General features: G+C 41.0%; 1 protein-coding gene across 1 annotated transcript in view; it reads right to left on the bottom strand.

Annotated features, from left to right (window-relative positions):
- Positions 1-25,404, bottom strand: part of Plxnc1 (plexin C1) — a gene marked incomplete at its 5' end in the record, with an annotated part of 150,640 nt that overhangs the window by 61,992 nt on the left and 63,244 nt on the right. Inside the window, 5 exons of the mRNA XM_013018900.1 lie at positions 1,221-1,360; positions 12,878-12,961; positions 13,054-13,156; positions 15,092-15,179; positions 19,180-19,324. Coding sequence (XP_012874354.1) covers positions 1,221-1,360; positions 12,878-12,961; positions 13,054-13,156; positions 15,092-15,179; positions 19,180-19,324 — 560 coding nt within the window. The remainder of the gene's footprint in view (positions 1-1,220; positions 1,361-12,877; positions 12,962-13,053; positions 13,157-15,091; positions 15,180-19,179; positions 19,325-25,404) is intronic.

Here is a 25,404-nt window from a genome sequence, read left to right as displayed (position 1 = left end):
GGTAGGTATTTATGTCTGGGATGTTCTGGTCTCTTTTTAAAAGCTATATTAATAATTTAATTATTTGAAATGAAATTCAAATCAGTAAGGAGAAAAAGAATATAAAAAATAAAATTTTAGGGGCTGGGAATGTGGCTTAGTGGTAGAGTGCTTGCCTAGCATGCTAGTATGCATGAAGCCTGGATTTGATACCTCAGTACCATAAACAGAAAAAACTTGAAGTGGCACTGTAGCTCAAGTGGTAGAGTGCTTTCCTTGAGCACAGAGAGGCTCAAGGAAAGTGCCCAGGCCCTCAGTTCAAGCCCCAGGACTGGCAAAAAAAAAAAAGAATAAAATCTTAGCGAGGCATCAATGTCTCATGCTTGTAATCTTAGCTACACAGAGGCTGAGACCTGAAGCCAGTAAGGATAGAATTGTCTGCTAGAGTACATAGCCAAAATAACCATACAAAAGCAGGGCTAGAGGCATGTCTCAAGAGGTAGAGTGCCAGCTAAGCAAGGAGGTGAGCAAACTTGACTAAAACCCTGGTACTGACAAAAAATTGAACAAAATTTCTATATAAAAATAATTTCAAAATATTTGCTAGGGTCGCACATTGTTAGAGTTGTTCCATAAAATACTCTATCAAATTCCAATGTTTGCAACAATTTTTCTAGGTGCATCATCTGTCTGCCTGTGTGTATGTGAATGTGCACTTTCTACTCCCTTGGCTTGCTTGCTTGCTCAGCAAGTCCCTATGACTTGAGCCATATTGCTAGCTCTACTTTTTGCTGATTAATTAGAAAGTCTTAAGGACTTTTCTGCCCAGGCTGGACATGAACCTCAATCTTCTAGGTCTCAGCTTCCTAAGTAGCTAAGATTACAGGTGCAAGTTACTGGTTCTTGGCTGAGTATATCATCTTAACAATAACATTTGCTACTCTCTATACTTAATTATGTTATGAAAATGATTCAAGACCTCTAATAGCTAACACTGTGAAATGATCATATACTGAGATATTTGGGGAGAAGCAGGTTGGGAACAATGAACTTCAGATTCACTGTAAAAATTATTTTACTTATTGGAATTATGTCACATCAAATACTCAGCCTCATTTGCCCACTGTCATTCAAGACAATCATTCGACTGTAGAAATGTTCTAATCACACTGATACTCTTTGGCATTACTTTAAGCTTTAGTTTATATTACCAAGGATCAATTTGTAGCATTTCAACTCACACATCCTTATCACAAGTACTGGTTCCTTTCAGGATCATGGTGATGTTTGATGCCCGGGTAAAGTTTGCTCCTGTAACTATCACGTTACTTTTCCCTAAGGTCGATATTTTCTGTGGCTCAATGGTCTTAATGTAGAAGACCTATTGGAAACAGAAGATTAAAACACCAGATCACAAGCTTAGAAATGGCATTGTTCCAAAAAAAAATCTGTTGATGTGCTACGGTTCGAAGAAATCACTGGGAAATTACAACACTTTGCAAACACAAGCAGACAGTGTTTAATGAAATCAATGAATTCAAGGAAGAGGGCTGAAGATTCGTGTCTCTCAACACGCAACAGCATGAGGTCAAACCAATTAGTCTTTGTCTCACAAGACAGTTGAAAATGCAGTTGAAGAATCTGACATTCTGTCTGAGGAGTGAGATATTACTTGAGTTTAGGAAACACTCACTGCCTTACAGCCTCCTGAGGCTCACCAGGTAAGCAGAAATGAAATAAAAATCAACAGGAAAAAAGCCAACAGGAAAAAAAGGCCTCTGACTGTAAGCCAACAACCGACTCATCATTAAATTGACATAAATGTCATTCCTGGAAATTTAATCCCTGGAAACTAGTTTGTATGTTTGGTTTGTGCAGTTAAGTGATTTAAATCAAGGAATGTATTAAAAAGAATTTTTTTAAGCCCTCAAGAAATCCACCAGCTCTGTTTCCCAGTATCAAACAATTAGATACCTGGATTCTTGTTGCCAGCTTTGTCTTCTCCATGCTGTGTAGGTACCAGCTTTCCTCCTTGCTACCCAGTTGCTTTCTCAGGCAACGGTAAGTGCATTGGAGTCATCAGTTATCTAGCTTCTGATCACATAGGCAAAGGCCACTTAACTTCTCCATTCTCAAATACCAACAGTGTCTATTTGATAGCAAGAAGTTTTCTTCCTTTTCAAGACAAATCAATCTGGAATGCCTTTCACTAACCTCCTATAAATGCTACTATCTTTCATTTCTGTCAATTTATTGTCTTTTCTCTTAAGCAGCTGTACAGAGGGGCTTCAATTCAACGATTCAGTTTATTAGCACAATGACCATTCTTGTGTAGACCATTCCCAGACAGTCTGTGTTCCACAGCATGGCAGCCAAAATAGGATGCAAGATTCTAAGACTGCAGCTCTTGGCATGCATGACCTTCGTATGCACACTCTTGGTATTAGAAAATGACCCTGAGGTCCAAAGATGCATGTGGCATTTGATTAAGCCATAAATTCTGAGGGCAACCATTGAGAAGATAAAGCACAGCAGGAAGACATTAAGTCTCTAGGAAAGATTTTGTGATGTCCAGCATCTGCCCAACATCTGCTCCTTGAGGTGACTGAGCCAGCTCTGCTGCATTACATGTCTAATGCTTATCAGGATGACCTTGCTGGGCTGCCGGGCCTGCCATTCCACTGGAACCATTGTCCGCCCTTTCCCTCCTTGGCTTACACAGGTGCTATGTGGAGATGGGGTACCATCATTCATTATCACTATGGATTGGCTTTGGAGTTGGTGGTAAATTCCTCATTGATGATGTAACGTGACAGGGAATTGATTTTGGTGGCAGAATTTATTTTAATCACTTTGTAAAAGACTTTAGCCCTGTATTTATTGAATCACTAAGGGCCTAAAAGGGTCACTTTAATTATTCTGTTATACTTGACTGCATTTTATGGGGGAAATTATCTGCTAGAGTGGTACTTGGAATGGGGGGATTAGCAGCAACTTCAAGATAAATCCCTTGCAAATGTCAAGTGTGTGTGTGTGTGTGTGTGTGTGTGTGTGTGTGTGTGTGTTGTATAGCCAAAGCTCCCTCTGTGCTTTTGCATGGTCACAGCTAAGTGAGTGAGTATTTATTGAGCACCTACAGGATCTTTAGGACAGCGAATCTGGTGGTGAGGAGCACATGACCTATCAATGCACTAGGCAAGGGGTTGGTAAACGGGAACCGGTGGTCTAAATTCTGTCTTCTACTTATCTTGGTTGGTTTGTTTTTTTTTGTTGTTTGGCCTATGAAAAAATGGTATATGAAAGCATATAAAATTTAAATTTCATAAACACTTATTTGCATAGTCTCTGGCTGCTTTCCTATTCTAGTGTTAGGGTAGATGGTCAACAAAGACCATCAGAACTGCAAAGTCTAAATTATGGACTCTGGGTTCTTCATAGAAATAATTAGCGAACCCTGTTCCAGAAGAACCAGTTTTCTTAGAGAAGCAAGACAGGATTATTTGTGTGTATGACAGTTGTGGGGCTTGAACGCAGCCTCATGCTCTCACTTGGCTTTTTCACTCATGGCTTATTGTCTACATTTGAGCCATGCTTCCACTTGTAGAATTTTTTAGGTGGTTAATTAGAATAAGAGACGCACAGACTTTTCTGCCTGGGCTGGCTTTCTAACTACAATCTTCAGATCCGAGCCTTCTGAGTGTTGCCAGGATTACAGGCATGCAGCACCACACCCAGCATGTTTTTAAGAGTAGACTTTAATGCAGATTATATTTAATTCCTAATCAATGAGGAGGCTCAGATTTGCTTCCTTTCTAGACAATCCTCTGGCCTCCTTATATCTATACTGAGGATGTCTGCTGAAGCAGAAACTGCAAACATGTCAAGTACATGCTACTTTCGTGCTCTCTGTAGAGGAGAAAGAAAGCCTTAGAACTAATGGGGAAAAATGATTTTTAAGGAGTTTTATTTTGCTCCTTAAATGGCTCTACCAACGCTATCTGAGGACCTGCCACGTTGTCTTATTAACTTTTTATTTCCCCTTGAGTAGAGACAGCTTTGCCACTTCAGAAGGATTTCATTTGAAACCTTATTGTTTAGAGAAGTTTCCACTGTTGTCTAGGATGGAATCCAGCCCTGGCATACCACGGAGAGCAGATGCTGCTGTGTACTGTCTGAGGGTCAGATTAGCTGTCCTTTGTTTGCTGGAGAACTCCTCCTCATCTTAATGAGTAGGCTCAGAGTTATCAAGAGGGTCCCCCAGATACATAGTGCAGGTGTACAAGATGTTTGAAAAATATGCAACTATATGTGGCTGCACTTTATGATTGCCAACACTTTTCAGAAATACATAATGTAGGATTGCTCCACAAATGTTTTATATGCTCAGTTTATTGAATCTGTTTTTGTATTTTATTTTGTGTGTGTGTGTGTGTGTGTGTGTGTGTGTGTGTGTACACATGCTTTTGTTTTTGCATTTGCTTTTGTTTTTTGGCCAGTCCTGGGGCTTGAACTTATGGCCTGAGCACTGTCCTTGAACTTCTTTTGCTCAAGGCTAGCTCCCTGACCACTTGAGCCACAGCTCCACTTTGAGCTTTTTTTTTCTACTTATGTGGTACTGAGGAATCGAACCCAGGGCTTCTTGCATGCTAGGCGTGCACTCTACCACCAAGCCACATTCTCAGCCCTATATCTATTTTTGATATAGGGTCTTTTTATACCTGGCCTCAAACTCAGACTCTTCAGACCTCAGGTCTCTAAGGGCTAAGATAACAGGCTTGCTACACTGGTATGTTTTCACCAGAAAGTGAATTCAAGTCTAATGTGAAGTGGCTAAATCAAGATTACACATAGAAGGGCTAATTTAAAACCCTGAGTGAGCTCCATACAAAGAGGATTTTTTAGAGCTCCCTCAATGCCATTGAAGGTAACCACCAAAGTCCTGTGGTGTCCAGCAGTCAACCTCAGAGTAGCTCACTTCCTGTAGGTTACATTTTAAAGGCAATTGTTATTTTTAAGTAGAGGTACAATTTTAAATGATTTAATAAACTATTATGAACTCTGGTCTCTCCTGAGTTTAACTCACTGCATATTTTATATAAAAAGCATTTTGGAAACTGGTTAATTAGATACCTTCTTGTTGTTTCAAAAACTAAGTCATGGGGCTGGGAAGGTGGCTCAGTGGTAGAGTGCTTGCCTTGCATGCATGAGGCCCTGGGTTCGATTCCTCAGCACCACATAAGCAAAAAGCCGGAAGAGGTGCTGTGGCTCAAGTGGTAGAGCGCTAGCCTTGAGCTGAAGAGCTGAGGGACAGTGCCCAGGCCCAGAGTTCAGGCCCAATGACCAGACCAAAAAAAAAAAAAACTAAGTCATTATAAGATATGAGAAATAGCACATCCTTTACTATCTTTGAGAAGAATTATCTCTGGAAAGGTCTGAGAGGATTACTCCTGGCAGCAAGAGTGAATTTTGTAAAATCTGACATCAACACAATTCAAATTACCATGATATAAATGAAGGGGAAAAAACGCCATGATGATTGAAAAGACTATTGGAAAGAAGTACATTAGGAATACTTGGTTTATTAAGACTAGATTCTACTTTATTAATCTGTTCTAAAAAAGAATCTGAACAGAGCTCTCTGTAGGCCTGGACCTGAATCAACACTTGGTAAAACATCTCTTAGATTTTCACTCATGAAATTAGTTCAAACAGGACTAGATAAAAAGTCACATGGATTCAAAACCAGCTGGAAATCTGAAACCAAAGGACAGGAGAGAGATGAAAGGTAGCACAACTAATTAAAAGAAAGTGTCCTGTAGGGCCCTACAGGGGTGACTATTTGGTTCAGAATTATTTAACATCTTTATTAATGACTGAGAAGAAGATGGGAGAAACGTGTATTGATGAAATGTAAAAATTGAGCAGAGAGTTAATCTACAGTGGAGACAAGAAAGTGTAAACAGAGGTGAATATGGGAAGAAAATAGCAATATACAATTCTGCCAATGAAAAATCAGATCAAGTGTGATGATATATTAGATGTGCAGCCCCCTAGGCCATGCTCTTCCTGAGGGTCAGGAAGACCCCAAGGCACAGACCCCAAGGAACTTGAGATTACCTTCCAGTTGGTTCTGAAAACTTTCAGTTGTCAGCAGTGCCTCAAGAGACATGGAGACCGCCAAGGAAAAGGTGACAGATGGACCTGGACTCACTTCTCCAACTAGTGACCTAACCTTACCCAGCCCCAGCAGCAGGGGTGGGGTGGGGAGGGTGTTGGTCAAGGTCATGCCCAGATTTTGTGTGCTTGCTCTCTCTTTTCTCTCTCCTCTCTCCTCTCTGTCTCTCTCTCTCTCTCTCTCTCTCGGTTGTGAGGCTTGAACGCTGGGCTTTGGTGCTGTTCCTGAGCTCTTCAGTTCAAGGCTAGTGCTCTACCACTTGAGCCACAGCACCACTTCTGGATTTCTGGTGGTTTATTGGAGATAAGAGTCTCACAGACTTTCCTGCCTGGGCTGGCTTTGAACTGTGATCCTCAGATCACGGCCTTCTAAGTAGCTAGGATTACAGGAATGAGCTACTGGCGCTCTCTCTTTCTCTCTTTTTTTGTGCCAGGACTAAGGCTTGGACTCAGGGCCTCATGCTCTTGCTTTGCTTCTTCTGCCCAAGGTTGGTGCTGTACCTCTTAAGCCACACTTGTATTTATGGCTTTTTGCTGGTTAATTGGAGATAAGAAGTTTTTTGTTTTGTTTTTTTTTTGCCAGTCCTAGGGCTTGAACGCAGGGCCTGGGCACTGTCCCTGAGCTTCTTTTGTTCAAGGTTAGCACTCTACCACTTGTGCCACAGCGTCACTTCCAAGATAAGAATCTTATAGATTGTTCTGTCCAGCCTGGATTCAAACCAAGATCATCAGATCTTAGCCTGCTGACAAGCTAGGATTACACGGCTTGAGCCACTAGTGAATGGCTTCCAAATTACTCTTGGCTATTGAAACTGAGTGTGGCTCAGAACTGGCCAGAGGGATTGAATCACCAGGATCAAGGAAGGCAGCTTTTGCTCTGAATCCAACTTGTCCCAGCAACCCAATCTCACCCTCCTCTGAGGATTCAGCTTGAATGTGAGATTCCTGTTGCTTGGCTCTCCTCAGAGCCTCCATGCCCCATCTCAGGCTTTCTCTGCTCTCCCATTCTTGGAGAAGAGGCTCAGCCTGGCCTGGGTCTCACACCTTCTCTCTGACCATGCTATGTCCTGCCTCTCTTTCCTCTGTGTCAATGCTCATTAAGTAGAGGTATGATTTTAAATGATTTAATAAAGTATGATGAGCTCTAGTCTCTCTTGACAGCTTAATGCTGAGAAGTCAATACAAGCTTCTTGTCTTCCAGATGGATCCTTAGTGTCAATATTCTAGGGTCTCACATTTATTTCAAGTCAACTTGTATTATATCATGTAGGGTAGTGGTTAAAACTGCAAATTTTTTAAATCAGACTGCCTGGGTTCAAATTTATCTTTCTGAGCCACAAATTTCTCTATGAATAAAACAGGGGAAAACAATCTTTGAAAGGAATCTCACTTCTTCCAGAATATTCTAAGTTCTGCAATGTAAGCCACAGGAGGGTACGCATTTTTACTGCCTGTGTAGTGTACTATAGTTGCTCAGCAAACACATTTTTGAATGTATAAAACCAGTAGTGTATCCTACAGCATTCAGCACGGTGCTAGGCCTACAGAAGTTACTCTAAATGTGTATATTAAACTGAATTCTTGAATTTCTTTCTGAAGGAATGTTCCTGAAAGAGTCCAATTAGATTGTATGCAGAAGAGACAATGTACATATGAAAGTGTAAAAGGAAGAGAAAGAAAGAATCTTTTCAATGTAAATTTCTTGGCAACAAGACATAAGCCATGGTGTGGCTCATTTCTGCCTACAGTGATAAGCATGTGGTGAGAAACAGCAGAATTAGAATGATGTCATATCATACATCAATCACAGCCTTTCCTCAACAATGGGGGGAGGGGGGCCGGAGGTGGGGGGAGTAGCACCTTTGCTCTCTACGGGAGAAGGTACAGATAGAAGATAGCTAGAAAATGGAAGGGAAGTTGGTTGGGGGCAGGGAGCCAGAATCAACAGACCCTGGTAAGGTTTCACTTAATACCTGTGGAGGGTAGGGGAGAGACGAGAAAAGGAGTGGGGGGAAGAGAGCCCGGCCTTCACAGCGGACAGTTTTCATCCTACATCAGACATGATTTCAAGCTCCCTTCCCTATTTTGGTCTTGTTGTTCCTTAATGTAGCCCCTCCTACCCTAATAAGTGCCAGTCCATGTTGGGGGCATGGTACAGGGCTAGATCTAAGGGTTAAGCATGGGAGGACAACTGGCTCAGCTGGATTGAACCAAGGACCCTGTAAGTACCAATCCATGCGTAAGTAATTTCAGACACTTAATAAAAAAGTCTTGGGTGGGGTCATGGCTCAAACATAAGAGAGGTTGCTCAGCAAGTATAAGGCCCTGAGTTTAGTTCCCAGTACTGCCAAAATAAGAAAGGGGGAGAAAGAAAAAAGAGGAGGAGGAGGAGGAGAAAAGAGAGAGGGAATCAGGGAAATACAGAAGAAGGTAGGAGAGAAGTTGGGAGACAAGGAGGGAAGGAGGAAGAAAGAAGATATCTTCCTAGGTATAGTGGCTCATGGCTATAATTTCAACTATTCCACAAGCAGAGATTGGGCAGATTGTAGTTTGAGGCCAGTTCAGGCAAAAATGTCAGTGAGACCCTTTCTAAATAACTAAGCTAGGTGTGGTGGTATGTGCCTGAAATTCCAGCTTTGTGGGAGGAATAAGTAGGGGGATCTCATTGAAAGGCCATCCCTAGCAAAGATTTAAGAGGATATCCCAAAAAATAACTAAAGGAAAAAAAAAAGGCTTAGTGATGTGGTGTAAGCGGTAGTACAAGGCCCTGCATACAAATCCCAGTACTTCCTGCACAAAACAAAACAGAATGAAATACAGGTCTGGAACAGCATCCCATGGCCCTGAAGAATCAAATCAAAAACCAGAGAACCTACATTTGAAGCCCTGGACATTCAGGCTCCTGGGTCATTTCAACCTTGAGTGCTGTTTCCTGCATCTTTGGTTCCATCCAAATTGAGTTACTTAAGATTTCCTGTCGAGAGTGGCTTGGAATTTGCTGGTCCCTTACCACATTCTGCTTGTCCTGGTTCATCTGCTTAAAATACCGGCTGTTTTGTCTCCATGGTTCTAGAGACTTTATGCATCCCAAAGGTGAGTGGAAATGCCAGCTCTCTCCATCAGTTCATCCATTAAAGACCCAACAATCACACTGATTAGGTGTGTTTAACCACCAGGCAGTAGGCTTAAACAAACAGGAAGCACTATGGCAAGGTTTTCTGGGTTTGTAATACTGTTAGATATTATCTCTATGTTAATATCTTTTATCATCTTGTATTGTTACATATATCCTCATCGATAAGGTTCTTTTTTTTTTTTTTTTTTTACCAGTCCTGGCTTTTAAACTCAGGGCATGGGTATTGTCTCTCTAAGCTAGCATTCTACCACTTGAGCCACAACTCTACTTTTGGCTTTTTTGGTGGTTCATTGGAGATAAGAGTCTCATGGATTTTCCTGTCTGGGTTGGCTTTGAACTGTGATCCTCAGCCTTCTGAGTTGTTGGGATTACAGATATGAGCTACCAGTGCTTAAGAGATAAGCAGAGAGGTGCCTGAAATCACTTATGTCCCCCACGTAGCATCCACGGAACTCAGGGGAACAGCATGCTACAGATGCTTAATCAATGCAGGCAAGAAGAATCAATACAAGCTCAGGATCAGGGAGCCTAGCACAGTGCCTGGCCCCTTTCTGGAGGCTGGCCCACAGGAAGCACTCGGTACACATGCACTGTGGGCAGGTGCATGAAAGGGGAACTCACAAAGGCTTCGGTGTTAAGAAGGGTTCAAAGGAGGTTGGGTGCTCCTTTCAAGACCCATGAGAAGACCCACAATTGGAACCAGAATGTTCCACCACCCATGTGATGATAAGATAGTAGCGTGAGAAATCCCTCCTGTGACAAGCAGCGCTCCATACACAAACTGAGATTCCATTCTGAGTCACCGATTTAAAGAAAACATTTCAGTATCAACAAATGCCTTTCACCAAACTTTATCCACAGAGGAATTGAAGGCAGAGTTGGATTTGGGCTTATTTTCACCCTCCTCCTTCTGTCTCGGTGACCCTGATTCTGTGACCCCTGCAGCAGCCAAAGTTCAAAAGATTCAGGAAGCCACCAGGCAAATGCTACATTGTTCTTTCTTCTTGAAAATGAAAGAAATACATACAGCTCCCGCCTGGTCTGTTACTCAGCAAAACAGGAAAGAAGGAAATGTTGATTATATATTTAAAAAAAACTTCCAGAGAATTAGATCACATGGTACAATTTTTCTGTCTTTATGCACCAGCTAAAAATAAATTTAATTTTAAAAAGGTAAACTCTCCAAGGATACATCTGGCCGATTTTATTTACATAAAAACCATTTTCTGGGCAGGACTAGGGTTTGAACTCAGAGCCTTTCACTTCCTAGACTAATGCTTGCCTCTGGCCCTCAAATTCTTGAAATGACAAACCTACAGAAATGGGGAACAGATCAGCAGTTGACAGGTGCCAGAGCGGGAGAGCTGGGAGGAGGAAGTAGATGGGGATATAAAGAAGCGACGTGGGAGCCCTGTGGCAATGGTTTGTTCTGGCTTGTCTGCTGACAATGTCAGTGTCTTTGCTGTAATTTTTCAAGGTGTTCCTCTTAGAGGGAACTGAGTACAAGTTTTATGTATTGCTTTCTTACAATGACACCTGAGTCTACCACTATCTCAAAGTTAAAAGTTTAATTTTTTTCTAAAATTATCGTAAAAAGGCAAGAAGAAAGTTGGAGAACTCACAGTTTCTGATTTCAAAACTTAATACAAGCCAGGTAGAGACGGCTTATGCTATAATATTAGCTACTCAGGAAGTTGATATCTGAGAATGAAGGTCTGAAAGTAGACTGTGCAGGAAGAACATACCCACAAGACTCTTATCTCCAATTAACCAGTAAAAAGCTAGAAGTGGAGGTGTGGTTCAAATTGTAGATTGCCAAGTTGAGGGAGAGCTCGAGAAGTGGAGTTCAAGACCCACTATTGGCATAAAACAACCAAAAAAAGTAGTAGTACAGTATGATTCTACACTTTATAACTTTGGGGTTTAGAGTAAAAGAGTGGAAAGAAGGATCTCAAAGAGATATTTGAATCCTGTGTTCCTAGCAGGGTTATTCATGACAGCTAAAATGTAACTGTCACCCAAACATGTAGGAACGAGCAAACAAAATGTGGTACATACACATATACATAGATATCATTCAGTCTTAAAGAGGGAGGGACTTTGACCCACACTATATCATGGATGCAGCTTAAAGACATTATGCCAAGCAAATAAGCCAGTCACAAAAAGCCTAATCCACTTGTATGAGTTCCTATAGCAGGTGCATCCATACAGACAGGAAACAGAATGGTGGAGCCAACTCGCTGGGGAAAGAGGGAGTAGGACCTAGTTAAGGAGTATTTCCATTTTGCAAGATAGAAATCATTCTGGATATTGGAAAGCACAACAGTCTGACAAGTACCCAGCACTCCAGTGTTAAGGTACTTAACACTGCTGAACTGTACACTAAGAATATTAAACTGTACTTTATATGCATTTTACCAAAATTAACAGTAAAGTTTACTTGAAAGAAAAAAAAAGTCGCTGTCTCCTTGATCTAAGTTCCTGTCACTCTGTCTTAGTTTCACAGACCAATGAGAAGAGAAAAGTAGCCCAATCACTTAATTAAACCTCAAAGACTTTCAAAGTCTAGAGGTATTGGCACACCAAGCTTTTCTACTGCTTTAATTAACTGCATAATCCTTTTGGATTCCCATTCCTTCTGCCTGTTACTTAATTCACTAAAGTTACCATCAACTTTTCAGTAATGATTAAAAATGTGCTACTTATTTATATTGGCACTTGACCTTAAATAGCTGCAAATGAATAAGTCACAGCCACAGATCAGTCATGAAATAGAAAACTGAGCGTTTTTTTTTTCAGTGCTGTTGTTTTTAATTTGTCTGCCCCTGTCAGACTCCAAGGTTAATGAGAGCAGGACTTGTCTTCCTCTTGTTTGTTTTTAACCACATATAGATGCTTAATGAACTGTGTTAGCCAAGTGAAGCTAGCATTTAGTGGTGTTCTACACAGAGGCACATAGAACCCAGAAAGGTAAAATAATGCATGTTATGACGGGAAAATGTTCAGAGTCAAATCCATTCTTTTCAACATGTCAGACATGTTGAACTAGGTGATTAACTATAAAAATACAAGAATTTCCCAAGGAGTTGTCATAGAAAAAAAAATCATCATTTGAGAAGAGGAGAGAAAAACACAAATCTACTCTGGCAACACTACTGGTGTGATCATCTCTACAAAGTAAAATAATAAAAATAACAACAACCACCAAGTATAGTTTGTATACTTCCCATGGACACAAATCCACACATATAACCCCAGAAATGCAATCATAATATGTGGTTCAAACTGAAAACCTTCCAGCTGTGTGCTCTGCTTCCTTCCAACTCTCCTCAAATGAGCCACAAAGTCACCTTTAAATTTTTTACTCCTACTAGAACAGTATCGTTTTTCATAATTATAGAGTAAGTGTGCCGCCTTTGATGTATTGAGCCAATTAAGTGAAACTTGGTTAAAAATCAGAGGGGGATAAAAAAGGGAATTTTTGGTAGTAAATAAAATAGGGATTTTTTTTTAGGAACCCAAAGTAGTAGGAGTTTTCGCTGTCATCAAAGGGGGACTTTCCCACTTTCTCATCATCAGTCTGACCTGGTTGGTTCTGTTGCTCTTACTGTCCTTGAACCTTCCTCCTCCTGGGGTCTTGGGTGATTTCTCCACAACTTGACAGAGTTCCTGAAATGGAGAGCATCCTATCAACAACCAAGTGGGAGGAAGATTCAAAGACCGGGCGGGATTGGACTGACCATCTATTCGTTTTCGGTTACCTGGCTCCTCTCATAATCAGATGGATCACATGCAGTGAAGGGGTGGATACATTTTCTTTCGCGTTTACACCAAGCACAGCCAAGTCTCATGCACGCTGAGCATCTGGCAACAAAGAAAACCAGGTTAATTCCTACATTTTTAGAAAAAAAAATGTTCCTGTCTTACAGCTTCTCTCTGGGATGTCAAGAAAACAATGAAAAATAGTAATAAGGATGATGGTGATAGTGATGATGATGGTGGTGGTGGTGGTGGTGGACAGAATAGGATGGATAAAGGGAAGAGAAGACAGATCTTTGAGTTTGGCCACAGAGTAAGACTTCGTGTCCTGTTCTGAGAAACCCTCAGAGTTGATAGATTGTCATCACACCTGCAGAGGCGTTGCCATGGAAACCTGAAGCTGGGGTCACCTGCTGGTCTGTAGATAACAGGAACCCACTGAATCTATTTCTGAATCCAGTTTTGCTATTTGTCTGTCCTCAGGTATGTCCCCCCCCCCCGGGACAGATCTCTCTCTCCCCATGCTACCACCTGCCTGCAGACCTGCAAGCCCTCGCTCAGGAGAGCAGTGGCACTGCCAACTTCATGGAAGATGTGAGGCACAAAGCGTCACTCGGTGGGAAGAGAGAATGGGTGCCAGTGTTTGCTTTGTAATCAAATTAAGGAAGAAGTGTGTCTACTAATCAAATCATCTATCGCGCATGGATAACTGTGAAAGACTTGAGAAAAGCACACATTCAAATAATAAGGTAAAGGAGAAACAGTTAAAAAACAACAACAACAACAACTTAGTACTTAGTCTTGAAATGTGGCTAATGGAGCCCAGAGGAGACCTTGGCAGGGGACAGCAAGGGCGTTTGGCAGGAGAAGGCACCCAGGCTGTAGCTTACATACTCTCCAAGAAACGCTGAAGTATTTCTGAGATTCTGACCCACAGAAACTGTCCTCTATTTTCCCTGGTGGGAAGAAAAATAGGACTCCATCTTTCAAAGAGCAATTCATGACTGGTGAGCCCCCTCCTTCCACTAGTTCCAATCTGCCCAGGAGAGTTTTTAGCAGCTGCCTGCAGAAAGGGCTCTTACCTCTGGAGGCTCTGGATCTGGTTTTTAGTTACCTAGTGTTTGGCCAGCAACCAAGTCCCTTTCTTTCACCCGACCTCTGAAACTGTGATAGGAGGAGGAACTACTTGGTCTGTAAATGCACCTTGAGCTCTAAAATTCAGTTGAATTCTCTCCTCTTTTTTTTTTCCTGCTTGCTGGTACCCGAAATATGAAGGTATCTCCCATTTTCTGCTCATCGCACCACTATAAAATAAAACTATAGAATAAACTATAGAATAGCTGACATGATCGCTTCCCATTGTTCCCAGGGGAACTTCTGTCCCAATTTTCTAACTGGAAGGTCAGGACTCTGAGAACCATATTTGCTCTACCTTCTCTCTGCTTTTCACCTAGAGGAAGTATGTGGCCCTAGGTTAGGGACTACATCGCTGAGTAGAATCAACAATGATAAAGAGGGAGGGGAGGGAGGTTGTGGCTCAGTGGTAGAGTGTTCACTCTAGCATACTCAAGGCCAGGATTCCATTCCTAGAATTCTCCCTCTCCCCCTAAAAAAGGAGAGCAAGAATGAACATGTTCTTTTGGGTGTTCATCTCACCATCTGACTCCTGTTGTCCTTCACTCAGCCATGCTATCCAAACTCCCAAGGCTGTTCTGAACATGGGGAGGCCAGCAGTGCCCCTTACTTCAGGGCTTTCTAGGCCTGGGGAAAATCCATTTCCCTGTTGTTAGAGATCTATTGGCGCATGCGCTCTTCCACTGTTCTAGTTTACTCGTTAAGGCTTGAATGAGCGAGGGAGCGAGCTTATTAGCTCAGTGGCTCTCCTAGCTCCCATTAGGCCATGCTCCAAAAGGCACTTTGGAAAGTTCTACTCCACCAAAGAGTTCTTCAGGAAATTGAAGAGTAAAAGAAATAAATTAAAACCAATGAGAGAACATTTTAAGTTTCAAATATTAAAAACAAAAACAAAACAACTCTTACTCTCTTAATGATGCACAATTGGTAAAGTTGAATCTTTCCGATAAATTCCAAGAAGGGAAAGAGAACATCACATGGACAACGAAGACATCTGGAAGGAAAGCGGGGGAGAGAACATCATCTATGGTGGATTGTTGCTATCATGAAACATAGCTGTAGCTGCAAAGACAGATAAATAAATAAATACTTCCGTCTTCTCTGCATAGAGGGCAGGGTTGTGCCAGCTGTTTGCTAACATTCCGATCAGTATGTGGCTCCTTCCCCCACGGGCCATTCATGTCAGACAACCACAGTGCACAGCACAAGCTTCTGAACAGACTGAGCCTAACACTAGCTCCAAGGCTCCCATGGATAATCACCAGGAAAAGCCATTTTACAGCCCATTTACATCTCATATTCTCCCTGGGATCACTATCTCAGCTTGTAATTGGCCAAGGCATGAGAATAAAACAAGTCACCGAGCAAGAAGCGCCTAGAATATGAAAACCAGAGCATTGGGAAAGAAATCTTTTTCCTTCAGAAAAATCCATACTCTGCAAATATTTACCTAACAAACTCAAATGTGCACTTTCCCAAAGCGGTTATTGGTGATCTTCTTGAAGTCAGCTGTTGGTAAATCTATGATGAACATCGTCTTGTTTGGTTTTGAAAAGCTACCCAGTGATTAGAAAACCCTCAAAATATGGATGAAGTGTGTGCTAAGTCAGCACTACAGACGTGTAATGGTTTCCATATCCCCTTCAACATTCATACCCGATCCAAAACAGTCACGCCCAACGCCATCTGTCTATCAGAATCACTGGAGAATCTAGAAAAGCATAGGTTCTGGGGTCCTGCTCCTGGATATCCTGGTTTGGTAGGCCTGGGATGGATGCAAGAATATGTGGGTTGCAATGCTCCCCACATAACAATAATGTAGACACAGGTTTGGGGTTGTGGCCATAGTAGTACCTTTCAAACCCTGTGCTGTCTAGAGGTCAGTGTTTTTGATAGCTTTCTACTTAAATGGATTAATGGGGGTAGTAGATGATAGTTTGTGTGTGTGTGTGTGTGTGTGTGTGTGTGTGTGTACATGTGTGTACGTGTATGTACCAGAACCAGGGCTTAAACTTAGGGCTTTGTACTCTCTTCCAGTTTATTGGCTCACAGCCCATGCACTACCAATTGAGCCATGCCTCCAGTCTAGGTGGTTCATGAGAGATGGAGTCTTGTGGACTTTTCTGCACAGGTGAGCGTCAAACTGTAATCTTTCCAGTCTCAACCTCCTAAATAGCTAAGATTACAGTATCTGGCTGATACCTTTTTTAGTGTACCAGTTTTGGGGCTTGAACTCAAGGCCTGGGTAGTACCTTTGAGCTTTTTTTTTTTTAATTGTTTTGTTTTTTGGTATGGTCGTGGGGCCTGAACTCTGGGCCTGGGCGCTGTCCCTCAGCTCTTCAGCTCAAGGCTAGCACCCTACCACTTGAGCCACAGCGCCACTTCCAGCTTTTTTCTTTTTGCTTATATGGTGCTGCGGAATCGAACCCAGGGCCTCAGGCATGCCAGGCAAGCACTCTACCACTGAGCCACCTTCCCAGCACCTTTGAGCTTTTAAACTCCCCGCCCCTCCCTCAAGGCTAGCACCCTACCACCTGAAGCCATGCCTCCACTTTTGGCTTTTTGGTGATAAATTGGAGATAAGAGTCTCAATGACTTTCCTATCTGGGCTGGCTTTGAAACACAATTCTCAGATCTCAGCCTCCTGAGTAGCTGGGATTATAGCTATTAGCCACTAGTACACCTGGCTCAATGATATTTTTTTAAATCTCAACAAAATAATAAATTAGCCCTACTTTATTGGTACCCCTAAATTTTCTTATCAAAATTTTATTAGTGCACGGTTCTCAAAGTCTTAAGAACTCTGACAATCAGGTGCTTGTTTGTGGCAATAAAACTGACTCTATAGTCAGAATTTCATATAACATTCTGCTCACATAAAGTAGGTTTATATGAAATGATCATCCTCTGTTCTGAAGACAAGGAGGCTTAGAAGGCTGACATGACCTCTTGGCAGGAGCATCTGAACAGACACTTGATGAATGTTAGCAGAATGAACATATGGAGGCTAAGTACTGAGAGACTCCCAGAGAAAATACATTGCCACAGAATTGACAGTGTCCAGTGATAATGCCTGCAGAAGTCATTCTTCACTGAGAATCAACTATGCACAAAGCATTGGGAACATCACAAGGCAATGAATATTCATGATCTCTGCTCTGGAAGCATTTGTAGTTCTTCTGGAAGAGGTAGAATACCTTAGGTAAAGGATATAGCAATAATAGCATAGCCAAATCAACAGCAAGTACCTGACTCTAGGATACAGGTATGTGCTGAGGACCACTGGTGTTGCAGAATGACCAGACTGTCAGAACAGAACCTGGCAAGGCTGTCTGGGAGAGATGACTTTCCCCTTGGGCTTCCAAGCATAAGGGACACAGGGCTGAGTGGAAGGCATAAAGCCATTTAAAGAAGGTCATGGACCAAGTTCTAGCAGTGGCCTCTGGCTGGTTAAGGACCAGAGGTAGAAACGCACCTATTTGATTGCTCTAGAACATATAAGGCATTTGGTGAAGGGCAGGTGAAAGGTTGAAAGAAATTTGATGGAGGTTCTAAAATCAGCCAATTAGCTTTACAAGTCAATCTCAAATACTTTAGATCAGATTTTATAGGTGAGCGAGTTCTGCATCTTAATTAGCTAAATTAACCAGAAGTGCATTATAAAGGCTTCATAGTGTGGAAAAAGTAGGAAATGGAGGTAATTTTCCAAGCAGTTCTGACCTACACAGCTACCATGAGTCTACTGGCTACCGGGCATTGTTGAGCTCAGGGCTCTGGCACTAGATTCCCTTTAGAGAGATGAAGGACCAAGTGAGTGAGGTCTATAGTCTGAATGCTAACGTGGCTTCAAAACTTTTGTGTTGGGATTGATGTCCAATTTGCTGGTATTAGGAGGTGAAGCCTCTGACCTCATGAATGGAACTGGAACACTTATAGGGGAGGCTGCAGAGAGATTTCTTGCTTCTTCTGCCCCATAACAACAAGATACAATCTACAAAGCAGAGAGCAACTCTCAGCAGACACTGACTGTACTAGTAATTTGATCTTGGATTACTCAGTCTATAACACTATCTGGCGGGGCACTGGCGGCTCACACCTGTAATCCTAGCTACGCAGGAGGCTGAGATCTGAGGATCATGGTTCAAAGCCAGCCCAGGCAGGAAAGTCTGTGAGACTCTTATCTCCAATAAACCCAGAAAACTGGAAGTGTGCTATGGCTCAAATGGTAGAGCACTAGCCTTGAGCTGAAGAGCTGAGGGGCAGCACCAGGCCCAGAGTTCAAGCCCCATGACTGACAAAAAAACAAAAACAAAAGAAAAACCTGTCTGGCCTCTGGCTAGAGTACTCATATCCTGGTTCAACTAGGCTCACCCTCCAGTTGTACTTGGACTGATACCACTTCCTTCAGGAAGCTTTGCTACCTTCCCTATCCCAGCTCCAAACTGGTGGCTTATTCATGTGTTTCCCATGATGCTCTAGTGCTCTGGATTTATACTGAATTGTAATGAGCTGCTTGTTGGTCTCCATTCTAGTAGCTTATAAATACTATGACCAGGGGTCAGCTCAGTCTTTTTCAGTCACCATATCCTGAACACATATGCTCAACAAGTACTTCCTGCATAGATGGAGGTATGCAATAGACTTCTGCTGTCAGAAGATTGGCTGCAATACGTATTCATCTGACCAACAGCATTTCAGATTTCAGATCTCTGAATTATTTGAGCTGTTTGGGGAGAGTCAACCAATGGTGTCTGGCTTTACTGCTTACACGGCAGTCTCAGTCACTGTCCAGTCATAACTGATAGTAGGGTACTAGAGTCAACAAATGAGGTAGGACAGAGGTGCAGTTCCTAGGCAGGAACTAATAAGTAGGGAGAGGAGGAGCATACAGAGGATAGTATTCAGATCCCTGGTGCTTTTCCTTGCTTCATAGGATTAGCTAAACCTAGACGTCGCCCTTGACTTTGTAACACAATCAGGAGGAGTGTACATACTATAGCTTGGTCTGGTCGGGATACTGCAGGTACAGGTCCGGTTCTGCTGACTTTTGCCCTGGCAGAGCACCTTGCTGGTATCCACGTTCCTCACCACACACTCTGAGTGTCTTGGAGAGAAGCTTCCTGCTATGGTCACCGTGGACTGTGAAGACACAGAAATCATAATTGGTTTTCTATCATCGCTCTCTATCAACTTACCTTTGATCTATAAGGGAAAGGGGAATTTCTCAGATGAGTGGATGGAAATGTTTTATTTATTTGATTTGCTCTTTTCTGAATCCCATGTTCTTATTCTTTGACCAGATTTCTGATGTGTGTGTATTTTTTAATCAGTTTTTAACAGTTCTCTGCATAGTATAGATATCCATCCTTATGTCATATTTCTGACTCATATTCTCTCCTCATCTCGTTTGTCTTGTAACTTTTATCTGTGGAATCTTTTACACTCACGCAACATATTTTTATGCAATAAAATACAAGTTTCTTGTCTTGATCACGAAGCTTTTTCCAAACCCTAGTGTATGACAAGTATAAGATTGTTCCATTGTCTTTATTGTTTTAGCTTATAAACGTCTATCTTTAAATCCATCTGGAATTTATTTCTATATATAGTATGAGATAAGAGTCCATTTTCATTTTCGTCCAGATGGTTAATCAATTATATCGCGGCCATTTACTTTTAAAAAAAACACAAAAATCTTTCTTTTCCTACTGAACCAAGATATCATTCTTGTCATAGATTATATTACCACATATTTGGAAGCTATTTCTGAATGCTGTTCCATTCCCAAATCTATTGATCTACTTCTATTCTAGTGTCACCAAGGTTTTACTACTGTGGCTTTAAATATATTTAACATCTGATAAAGCACACTTCTCTATATTCCTTTTTTCATAATCATGAGCTTTCCTAGACATTATTCATCCACGTGAGCTTTAAAATCATTTTATACAAAGAGGATAGGGGGAACATGCACCCTACTTGGGTAATTCTAAATATGCACGTTTGTTTTAGGGAAAATGTATGTACAGATGAATTCCTATCTAAACAGAGGATTTTGCTTTTATTTATTGCTCTTTGATCCAAGGTTTATTTAAGAGGATGCATGATGCCATTTGGAGGGAGGCTTGTGTGTGTGTGTGTGTGTGTGTGTGTGTGTGTGCTTGTATATATATTGATATATGTACAGGGGCAGAGCAATTTCAAAGTCATAAGGGAAATCTTCCCCCGTGACTTAACTCAATGGACAAGGCAGGCAGGTCTCCTGTTTAGAAGGGAAATTAAAGGGATTGACATACCAGCATGAATGCACTGGTGTTATAGAAGCCTATGGGGAGTCTGGTAGGAAGCTGGACTAAAATTAAGGAACTAAGAATGGAGGAAAGGCTCACTCTGTCACCTGTGATAGGATGGAGAGGAATAGTCCCAATAACCTGGGAGATGTCATTTGTTAGATTTGACCTCTGCCCAGACATTCTGCACTGTCACCTAACCTCTGCTGCCTTCCTTCCGTACCAGGAGCTTACACTTGTATTTCTAGTTTTCAAAATACTTTTTCTTAGTCATAGAATCATGCTGGAAGACATCAAGTTCTTTCAGTTCAACTTCACCTGGACTGATGACCCATCATTTCCAGGAAACTTAACTGTAGGAGTGAATCCAAGTCACTCCCACTGGTCATCCTCACAGGTCCTTCCTGACCTGTCATTCATGCTGACTTCTCCAACACATTTACATCTGCAGCACATATCCTAGTCCATGACCATATCTTGTATCAAATACACATCCTAACATTCCTTGCTTGAGCATTAGAACATGAGTATCAGAAAGTCTTCACAAATCCTATTCTCATCAACTCTCAATTTTTCCCTCATTTTCCTTCTAGTTCTCATACAGTGTTTATAATCATTCCATTTATTTATTGCATAGGAAAGTAGCAAGTCCTTAACATAACCAGGTACTATACAGCATGCTGAATCATCGGTGAACCAAAAGACTACAGTTTTCACCCTTAGAGAGCCTGCAGACTAGTAGAAACATAGACACTCCAGCAGATATGAACTAGAAGACTAGTTACCAGGTACTAAGAGATGATCAAAAGGTAATAAAAAGCCTGAGTGGAGATAGCACAGTGGGACTAGAAAGAATTGGATTGTATCAAGAAACCCTTTAGAGGGAGCCTAACAGGATTGGAAGTGGAGATGAGGGTATCAAGGATTATGGTGAGCAACTAGAGGGATGGTGGTATCACAGGGACCCAAGCCAGAGATGAAACATACCAAGGGAGAGGCAGACTTTGAATGGAAGATCAAGAGTTCAATTCTGGATATATTTAGTTGTAGATACTTATGTGATCATCAAGAAGATATGTCAGGTTGAATGTAGGCCTGGCACTCAGAGGACTAACCTGGGTTGTAGACAAAAGCAATATGAATATAGTTAATACATAAAGCTATGGGAGTGGGTAAAGTATAGAATAAGGAAAGGAAGAGCTCAAGTTGGGTTTTACATAGCTCCACTCCTAAGGGTCAAGTAGAGAATGAACCAGGCTGGGAGGCTGAGACTTGACTAGAGAGGAAGAAAAGTGTGGTGAGGGTGTGTCATGGAAGAGAATGGAAGATGAGCTTTCAGAACGCTACCAATAAACCAAGTTAGAAGAGAAAGGACCTATAAGGCCTGTAGAATGATTACATGGAGTTCATCAGGGAAACTGGCAAAAACAGGTTCAGGGGAACAGTGAGACTGAAATCGTAGGGGATAGCGCAGAATTTCAGGTATCATGGACAGAGAGCAGTCTGGGAGTTGAAGGGTGTTTTGTGTGACTTCAGGTTCCAGGTAGGTAGTGGTTAAAAAGCTGAAGCATAGGTATAAGAAAACAAATATGGGAATCCGACCCAGGCTCAAGACTTTTTGATGAAATAGACTGGGTAAAGAGAGAGAAGACACATCACAGTAAATCAGATGGGTACAGAGATAGGTGGAGTGTTAATTAGATGGCAATAGACTAGGGTCAAAGAGCTCAGAATTCTATCAGGTCCCGATGCAATAATCTTACTTTTACTTAGCCTTTCTCCTGATTGATGAGCAGATTACCTATTTCCAGACTTCTACTTCTATAAATGCTATTGCAATGGTGTCTTCATGCTTAGGGTTCTTTTTTCAAGTTACCTCTCCGGGATCCTACGTCTGGAACCAGCGTTTCAAATAGAATGAATATATTTATGATTTTTGGATCATACTGCCAAATTGCTTTCCAAAAAGATTGTGTTAATTGGCATCTCCAACACTGGTGTTAGCATAATATATTATTGCTTTAATTTGTATTTATTTCATAACTAGTGAGGTTGAACATATTTCCATATTTATATCTACTTTTCTGAGGAGATATATATACACACACATATATGCACACACACACCTTTGCCCACTTATTATGGGACGTCTTAGTGATATTTTTCTTTCTTCTATAATTAATATTTTTTCTGTAAAAATATTTTCTTGAACTGTTTGCTTTATTTAACTCTTATTTTTTCTTGCTTAGATTTTTTTTTAAGGAAGTCAAGGTCTGGAGGAATGGCTCATATACTTTGTTTACATGTGTGAGGCCCTGGGTACAATATCTAGAACTTAAAAAAAAGAAATCAACTATATGAGTATTTCCTTTTGTTATTAAACACTTTATTGCTAGGAAAATTACCATACTTTCAAATGATCTGTTGTTAAATTCCATTTTTCTGTTAGTTCTGTAATATAACTTCATAGACTTTCCTTAACTAGCCTAATTTTTTTTGTCAGTTGTGGGGCTTGAACTCAGGGCCTGGGCACTGTCCCTAACCCTCTTCATGCTCAAGGCTAGCACTCTACCTGTTAAGCCACAGTGCCACTTTCAGTGGTTAATGAGAAATAAGAGTCAGTCTTACAGGGACTTTCCTGCCATGGCTGTCTTTGAACCACAATTCTCCTGAGTAGCTAGCATTACAGCCATGAGCCACTAGTGCCCTGCTAATCTTTTTATATTTAATGTGAAATATAGATCAGATTTGGTTTCTATAGTATAGGCCAGTATTTAATACTTTCTTATTAAATAATTATTTTGTTTCCTCTTATTTTATCATATCTGTTCTGTAATATAATTTTTATATTTATTAATGAGCTATATTCTATCATTCTTTATTACTATTTTTAAAATTAGAACATGGACTAAATTATTGTGACATACATATATACAACAATATATACCTTCAACATAGAATATACACTTAGATATGTTTGTAATCCCATGGGAGTGGTTGTGCTTAAATAATTTTTTCCAATATATGCTTTGGATCGTCTCCATCAGTTTAGATTATATTGGAGGAATGAATTTTTTGATGCCTATTCAATTTTCACTGAATTACATGAAATCTAGAAAAATTAGTTAGGGAAGAAGTGATATCAGAGTAATATTTTTTTAACTACGGTATGTAAAATGTTTCTAGATATATTCAAGATTTCATATTTTACAAGAAAATAAGCTATATATCTATTTATTTATTGGTTGTTGTTTATATTTTGTGTGTGTGTGTGCACACGCACACTGCTTGAACTCAGGGCCTTGGCACTATCCCTAAGCTTTATTTTGCTTAAGACTAGCACTCTACCACTTGAGCCACAGCTCACCCTCTGACTTTTTGGTGGTTAATTGGAGATAAAAGTCTCATAGATTTTCCTGCTTCTACTGGCCTCAAAACACAATCCTCAGAGTTCAGCTTCCGAAGTAGCTAGGATTATAGGCCTGGGCCACTACCAGCACCTGGCAATATTCACATTTTTAGTTGGTAAGGTCAAACTATAACAAGATCATACACAGCCTCAACAGACCCAGTTTTGCTCTCTATTTAGTACCAGAAAGAATGGATTAAGGTAAACTGTTATGAAGCCCAAGTCACTCATTTTAGTATTTTTTTCCAACATGTGTCTCTTGGTAGAAGTGCTGTATATATACATTACTCTTTTGTTTGTGCTTGAATATTTCTGCTGTTTTCATGAATGGTATTTGTTCTATGAATGAAAGTTAAACGTTTTACCTAACACATAGCATGATGATTGATTCCAAAGTATTTATTGAGCATTACATCACTTCAATTTATGTAATTTGAATTTAATTTGAATAGGTTTGGGGGGGGGAACAGAACTGAGATTTGAACTTGGGACCTCAAGCTTGCTAAGCAGGTGCTCTACAGCTAAGCCATGCCTGCAGCCCTTTTTTGTCTGGTTATTTTTTGAAATAGTGTCTTGCCTTCCTGCCCAGGCATACATCTGAACGATGATTCACCTGTTTCAGGCTCCCCGTCATAAGTGGTATCACAGGAATTCCCTACCACGTGGGCTGAGAATTGGTCGTATGCATTCCTGGGCTGCCTTGGAACCACCATCCTTTTGATTTTAGCCTCCAAAGTAGCTAGAATTATAGGTGTGAGCCACCTGCACCTGGATTATTAGAATAGTTTTTATTCTTGTTTTTTTAATTTTTGGGCCCTGGAGATCAGGCCCTAGTGTATGTTAAGCACAAGCTCTTCGACTGAGTTAGTTTACAGCTCCAGATCTTAGATTGTTTCAAAAGTGAATATATGTATGTTCGGCTGATAGGTAACAATTTAACATTAGCAAATCAGGGCATTTTTCTGTATTTCAACATCCCAGAAATAGTGATTTCTGTTATTTATTTTTTACATTCTAGTACTGAACAGAACTGGAAAAGTGGTGTTGATAATAGCAGTGATGGTAGAATTTCTTGTTTCAGTTATGATTTGTAAGAGTGCTTCTAGTATCTCACCTTTAGGGAACATGGTGTTTGGTGAGAAATGCTTTTCTTCATAAATCTTTTATACACTTATTGACATACAACACGGTACAGAATGTTAAAAGCTCTGTATGGTTATATAAACCTGGATAGTGTGAAAATGGGCTGGTGGTATGGATGATAATGGAAGTGAGGCTTCTTGTTTTCTTTTCCACTGTCTCTGCTCTCCCTTGCTCTCTCTATCACATCAACCATCCCACCAAGGATGATGCCCACACTTACAAATACATGTGAATTCTCCATCTTGCTCTCCATGCTCAAATAATCATATAGAGACAAAGCCATAAACATACATTAAAACCTTTTTTTCTGGCCTGTACCAGGGTTTGAACTCAGGACCTCAAGTTTGTTCCCTTTGTTTGTCCATGGTTGGTGCTCT

The sequence above is a fragment of the Dipodomys ordii genome, unplaced genomic scaffold (assembly GCF_000151885.1).
Source record: "Dipodomys ordii isolate 6190 unplaced genomic scaffold, Dord_2.0 Scaffold3, whole genome shotgun sequence".
In the NCBI taxonomy this organism is placed as follows: Eukaryota; Metazoa; Chordata; class Mammalia; order Rodentia; family Heteromyidae; genus Dipodomys; species Dipodomys ordii.
The sequence above is the reverse complement of the archived record's forward strand: the minus strand, read 5'-3'. Positions and strand labels throughout refer to the sequence as shown.